General features: G+C 41.2%; 1 protein-coding gene across 1 annotated transcript in view; it reads right to left on the bottom strand.

Moving 5' to 3' along the window:
• The window catches only part of LOC120564930 (rap1 GTPase-activating protein 2-like), a gene marked incomplete at its 3' end in the record, with an annotated part of 9880 nt that extends 4834 nt beyond the window's left edge, over positions 1-5046 (bottom strand). Inside the window, 2 exon segments of the mRNA XM_039810199.1 lie at positions 3376-3522; positions 4834-5046. Of these exon segments, the coding sequence (XP_039666133.1) occupies positions 3376-3522; positions 4834-5046 (360 nt within the window).
• Positions 5047-7500: the final 2454 nt, after the last annotated feature.

Here is a 7500-nt window from a genome sequence, read left to right as displayed (position 1 = left end):
TTGAAGCTTTTTCTGACATTTTGTCGTTTTTTTAACAATCTTTAATAGATAAGTTTGAGTTGTTTTAACCCCTGGTGGTGTCTTCCTGTCGACCACGCAACTTCATGATATTTTGGGATGAAATTTTACGTTTTGTGTCCCGATGGTTTTGTCACTTTTTTTTTTACATTAGGCCGGCTACACGCTGGCTTCGTGGCGTGACCGGGGTGTTTCTGCTGCGTGGTGTTTTCTACAGTACAGGCCAAAAATTTGGACACACCTTCTCATTCAATGCGTTTCCTTTTTATTTTTATGACTATTTACATTGTAGATTCTCACTGAAGGCATCAAAACTATGAATGAACACATATGGAATTATGTACTTAACAGAAAAGTGTGAAATAACTGAAAACATGTCTTATATTTTAGATTCTTCAAAGTAGCCACCCTTTGCTTTTTTTATTAATAAGGGAAAAACTTCCACTAATTAACCCTGACAAAGCACACCTGTGAAGGTAAAACCATTTCAGGTGACTACCTCAGGAAGCTCATTGAGAGAACACCAAGGGTTTGCAGAGTTATCAAAAAGCAAAGGGCTGGCGTAAGAACTAAAATATAAGACATGTTTTCAGTTATTTCACACTTTTTTGTTAAGTACATAATTCCATATGTGTTCATTCATAGTTTTGATGCCTTTAGTGAGAATCTACAATGTAAATAGTCATGAAAATAAAGAAACACATTGAATGAGAAGGTGTGTCCAAACTTTTGGCCTGTACTGTATATCTTTACACACCAGAAAGGTGTCTGACGCGGCGCTGCTGCTGCTGCTAGCCTTGTCTGGACACATGGAAGTTAAATAAACACATAAACATAAATATATTCTGATCTGATTACAGCAAAAACAACGTCGGCAGGATTGAATATTTCCTTCTGGGTTGACAGGTGACATATTAGAGAATTGATCATTATTTAAAATTACATTTATATATATATCTGCATTTATATCAAAACCTCGAGACTTTCAAACATCAACATGTCATTTATTAAAATGTATTTGTGTCTAAACGACATATAAACATCTTTTCCTATTATATTTTGCCTGGAAACGCTTCCAACACGCTAGCGTGTGGCGTGAAAAATAGGCATTGGTTTTATTTCAAGCATGCACGCGTTTTCGGCGCCTGAGACGTGCGTGTGACGCAGACAGTGTGTAAGCTCTAGTCCAGGGGTCACCAACCTTTTAGAAACTGAGAGCTACTTCCTGGGTACTGAGTCATACGAAGGGCTACCAGTTTGATACACTCTTCTGAAATAACAAATGTGCTCAGTTTGCCTTTAGTTATATATGATTATTAATGATTAATGATAGTTATATATGATTATTAATGATTAATGATAGTTATATATGATTATTAATGATTAATGATAGTTATTATATATGATTATTCATGATTAGTGATAGTTATATATGATTATTAATGATTAATGATAGTTATATATGATTATTAATGATTAATGATAGTTATACATGATTATTAATGATTAATGATAGTTATTATATATGATTATTAATGATTAATGATAGTTATATATGATTATTAATGATTAATGATAGTTATATATGATTATTAATGATTAATGATAGTTATATATGATTATTCATGATTAATGATAGTTATATATGATTATTAATGATTAATGATAGTTATTATATATGATTATTCATGATTAATGATAGTTATATATGATTATTAATGATTAATGATAGTTATTATATATGATTATTAATGATTAATGATAGTTATATATGATTATTCATGATAGTTATATATGATTATTAATGATTAATGATAGTTATATATGATTATTCATGATTAATGATAGTTATATATGATTATTCATGATTAATGATAGTTATATATGATTATTAATGATTAATGATAATTATATATGATTATTAATGATTAATGATAGTTATATATGATTATTAATGATTAATGATAGTTATATATGATTATTCATGATTAATGATAGTTATATATGATTATTAATGATTAATGATAGTTATATATGCTTATTCATGATTAATGATAGTTATATATGATTATTAATGATTAATGATAGTTATATATGATTATTCATGATTAATGATAGTTATATATGATTATTCATGATTAATGATAGTTATATATGATTATTCATGATTAATGATAGTTATATATGATTATTCATGATTAATGATAGTTATATATGATTATTCATGATTAATGATACTCATCTATGTGAAGACACTGATCATGTTAATGATTTCTCACAATTATCAACAATGACTTAACAAGGTGGGAAACAGATAATATAAATATTCAATTGTCATTTTTAGAACAGGCCTGAGTGCTACTCATGTGGTCCTTGGGGGCTCCCTGGTGCCCGCGGGCACCGTGTTGGTGACCCCTGCTCTAACCTGTTACCATGGGAGCTGAAATATAAACGCTCACGCCACGCAGCCAGTGTGTAACCGGCCAAATTTAATTTTTTATGCCACTTTATCCGATGTTTTTGTCTTTACCTTTGTGCGCTTTTTGTGGGACATTTCTGTTGTTTATTTTGACGTATTTTAATGTCGCCTTTGTTCAGGGTCTTTTTCATGCTATTTGTTGCCTTTTTTTTTACATTCATGTTTGTTTTTTTTTCGACAATTTTTAAAAAATGTTGTTGTCTCTTTTCTCAACCCATGCAGACGTGTCCCGGGACCTCCGTAGAGCCCTTAATTCACCCTCTCACTGTGTGTTTCCACCTCCCTCACAGTTAACTCAAACATGTGTCTCTGTTTCTGGAGGACCTCGTCACCCGCCACTAGCGTTAGCTAGCCGTTAGCTAGAGCTAGCTAGAGTTAGCTAGTGTTAGCTAGTGTTAGTTAGAGTTAGCTAGAGTTAGCTAGTGTTAGCTAGCGTTAGCTAGTGTTAGCTAGAGTTAGCTAGTGTTAGTTAGAGTTAGCTAGTGTTAGCTAGCGTTAGCTAGCCGTTAGCTAGAGTTAGCTAGAGTTAGCTAGTGTTAGCTAGTGTTAGTTAGAGTTAGCTAGAGTTAGCTAGTGTTAGCTAGTGTTAGTTAGAGTTAGCTAGCGTTAGCTAGTGTTAGCTAGCGTTAGCTAGTGTTAGCTAGTGTTAGCTAGAGTTAGCTAGTGTTAGCTAGAGTTAGCTAGTGTTAGCTAGTGTTAGCTAGAGTTAGCTAGAGTTAGCTGGAGTTAGCTAGAGTTAGCTAGTGTTAGCTAGAGTTAGCTGGAGTTAGCTAGAGTTAGCTAGTGTTAGCTAGAGTTAGCTAGTGTAGCTAGAGATTAGCTAGTGTTAGCTAGTGTTAGCTAGGCGTTAGCTGGCAGAACGCGAGACCCTAACAGACCTTGATGGACTCCAGCAGACCTCCGTGGGCGTGTCCGTTCTCAGCTCGCCCCTCCTCCTCTAGACCTGACGTCAATCCCAGCATGCACTGGGAGCGGCTGTACAGCTCATCGTGGAGGCTGTCCAGCAGGGCGGCGCGGGTACGCTCCTAGACACACACACAGGGACACACACACACAACACAATACAACACAGAGACACATACATACACACACAGAGACACACACACACACACACAGACACACACATACACAGAGACACATACATACAACACAGAGACACACACACACACAACACACAGACACACACACACACACAAACACACACACACACAACGCACACACACACACAACAAAACGTAAAACACACAACACAAACAACACACACACACAGACCACACACACACACACACAGACAAACACACACACACACAGACACACACACACACACACACACACACACACACACACACACACACACACACACACACACACACACACACACACACACACACACACACACACACAGTGTGGAACAGTGGAAAGATGAACCTAGACAACTTTTGATTTAGTTTCTGTCCACTCTGAATGAAGTGTGTTTAACGATGATAAAAGTCCTGATTATTTACATGGAGTCTGGTGGAGATATGCTGGCTCTATACACGCTAAAAGTCCTGATTATTTACATGGAGTCTGGTGGAGATATGCTGGCTCTATACACGCTAAAAGTCCTGATTATTTACATGGAGTCTGGTGGAGATATGTTGGCTCTATACACGCTAAAAGTCCTGATTATTTACATGGAGTCTGGTGGAGATATGCTGGCTCTATACACACTAAAAGTCCTGATTATTTACATGGAGTCTGGTGGAGATATACTGGCTCTATACACGCTAAAAGTCCTGATTATTTACATGGAGTCTGGTGGAGATATGCTGGCTCTATACACACTAAAAGTCCTGATTATTTACATGGAGTCTGGTGGAGATATGCTGACTCTATACACGCTAAAAGTCCTGATTATTTACATGGAGTCTGGTGGAGATATGCTGGCTCTATACACGCTTAAAAGTCCTGATTATTTACATGGAGTCTGGTGGAGATATGCTTGCTCTATACACGCTAAAAGTCCTGATTATTTACATGGAGTCTGGTGGAGATATGCTGGCTCTATACACACTAAAAGTCCTGATTATTTACATGGAGTCTGGTGGAGATATGCTGACTCTATACACGCTAAAAGTCCTGATTATTTACATGGAGTCTGGTGGAGATATGCTGGCTCTATACACACTAAAAGTCCTGATTATTTACATGGAGTCTGGTGGAGATATGCTGGCTCTATACACGCTAAAAGTCCTGATTATTTACATGGAATAAAGTCTCTCAGACACAAACACATTGTGAGGTACTTGTACTTTACTTGAGTATTTCTTTACATGTACCAGTGTGTTTTTTACCTCCAGGCGGGCGAAGCGCTCGCTCTTGTAGCAGGCCAGCTCTGCGTTGATGAGCTTGGTGAGCAGGAACTCCCTGAACTCTGGACCCTGAACACACAACCATGTGAGGCTGTACTTTCTAGTCTGGGCTTTGGGATTAGAACTCGTAATCTCACAGCTTCTTCTCAGACTAGCTGGACTGGGGGGGGGCGAGCAGGTCGTCTTCTCGTGCATCCTGCGGTTTATGCTGGCACGTTACTAATATCTCTCTACATTCCTCTCTACTGCTGTCTCTCTAGCTGCTGCTGTCTATCTCCTGTTGTTGTCTCCTGTTGTCTCCACTGTCTCCTGGTCCCGTCTCCTTCCATTCTCTCTCCATTGTCCTTCTCACTGTCTCTACTGTTGTCCTCATACTACTGCTGTCCTCTCTGTTGTCCTCTCTACCACTGTCCTCTCCATATTTGTCTCCTGTTGTCTCTCCTGTTGCCTCTGTCCTCTCTCTACTATTCCTCTGTGTTGTCCTCCTTCCTCTACCCTGTTTGTTCCTCCATACTACTCTACTATTTGTCCTTCTTCCTCCACTGTCCTCCTTCTCTCTGTTGTCCTTTTCTACTATTTGCTACTGTCTCTACCTTCTCTCCTTCTTTGTCTCTCTCTTTGTCTTTTCATACTACTGTTGTCTTCTTCTGTCTCTCACTGTTGTTTCTATACTATTGTCATACTATTTGTCTCTCTGTCTCTCCTTTTCTTTTTGTCTTTCTCCACTGTCTCTCTTTCATACTCTCTGCTGTCTTTCCTTCACTGTCTCTCACTGTCTCACTGTTGTCTCTTTTCCTGTTTTCTCTTTTCTGTCTCTTCCACTGCTGTCTCTATTGTGTCTTCCTCTCTGTTGTCTCATTTTCTCTGTTGTCTTTTTACTGTCTCTGTTGTCTCACTGTTGCCTCTGTTGTCTCATGCCTGTTGTCTCATGTCTGCTGTGTCTGTGTCTTTGTTGTCTTTGTGTCTGTCTCTTTGTTGTCTCTGTCTTTTGTCTTTTTGTCTGTGCTCACTGTTGGTCCTCTTTTCCTCTGTTGTCTCTGCTCTGTGCTGTCTTGTTGTGTCTCTTGTCTACGTGTCTCTGTGCCTCTGTGTCTCTGTGTCTTGATGTCTCTGTGTCTTTGTGTTTGTCTTTGCAGTCATGCTGTCTCACTGTGGGGTTGGGGTCTGGTCTGGTTTGTCTGTATGTGTGTCTCCTTGGTCCGTGTCTTCCTGTCCACTGGGTGTCGTCCTCCGGCTCCTCTTTGGTCTTCCTGTCTTTTTGTCTAGTTCCTGATTCTTCTTCTCTTGTCAGGCTCTTCCATTTGGTTTTCCGTGTGTGGCGTCCGTTCTTGCTGTGTGTGTTGGTCCATGTTTCCTTCCTTATGTGCGTTCCTCGTGCTGTCATCCTGGCGCTCCTGTGTCCTCCTGTCGTGTCCTTGTGTGTCCATCCTGCTGTGTGGTCGGTCAGTGTCCTTCCTGTCTCCATTCCTGGTCCTGTTCCATGTGTCCTTCATTCGGCCGTCTTGGTCTTTGTTCCTGGTTCGTCCGTGTTGTGGCCATTCCGGTGTGGGTCCTGGGTCGTTGGCTCTGTCGGTGTGTGGGTCGTGTTCGTGGACTCCTTTGTTCGTGTCATGCTTGGGTCCGTGTGGTCGGGTTATTTGGTCCTGTTCTGTCCACTGGGTGTGTGTGTGTGTGTGTGTGTGTGTGTGTGTGTGTGTGGCGTCTGTGTGGGATGTGTGTGTGTGTGTGTGTGTGTGTGTGGTGTGTGGTGTGTGTGTCTCTGTGTCTGTGTGGGTGTGTGTGTGTGGTGTGTGGTGTGTGTGTGTGGTGTGTGTGTGTGTCTACCTGCTGTGTGTGTGTGTGTGTGTGTCTACTGCTGTGTGTGTGTCTGTTAGCCGCCTGCTGTGTGCCTGCGTCTGTGTGATATGTGTGTTTGTGTGTGTGTGTGTCTTTGTCTGTGTGTGTGTGTGTGTGTGTGTGTGTGTGTGTGTGTACCTTGTGTGTGTGTTGTGTGTGTGTGTCTGTGTGTGTGTTCGTGTGTGTGTGTGTGTGTGTGTTGTGTCTGTGTGCTGTTGCTGTGTGTTTGTACTTGTGTGTGTACCTGCTGTGTGTGTGTGTGTGTGTGTGTGTGTGTGTGTGTACCTGCTGTGTGTGTGTGTGTCTACCTGCTGTGTGTGTGTGTGTGTGTGTGTCTACCTGCTGTGTGTGTGTGTGTGTGTACCTGCTGTGTGTGTGTGTGTGTCTACCTGCTGTGTGTGTGTGTGTGTGTGTGTGTGTACCTGCTGTGTGTGTGTGTGTGTGTGTGTGTGTGTGTGTGTGTGTGTGTGTGTGTGTGTGTGTACCTGCTGGGTGTCTCCCTCAGTGAAGGGCAGTTTGGTGGAGACGTGGAACATGATCTCCTGCTGTCGGTGGACCGTGTAGACCGAGTGAGAACCGGTCTGGCCGTGAGACACATCCAGACCCCCCCGAAACCTGCACACAGGGACCAGACCATCAGGGGTTCCCTACCGGTCCACCCCCCCCCCGAAACCTGCCCACAGGGACCAGACCATCAGGGGTTCCCTACCGGTCCACCCTCATGCTGTCTCCCTGTCGACCTGCAGCAACGTTTAGTTTTTCTGGGTCAAAATGTCAAAAAACTGTCAAAATATATCGAGTTTCAGTCGATAT

Source organism: Perca fluviatilis, chromosome 9, assembly GCF_010015445.1.
Source record: "Perca fluviatilis chromosome 9, GENO_Pfluv_1.0, whole genome shotgun sequence".
Lineage (NCBI taxonomy): Eukaryota > Metazoa > Chordata > Actinopteri > Perciformes > Percidae > Perca > Perca fluviatilis.
This window is presented reverse-complemented; position numbering and strand designations above follow the sequence as displayed.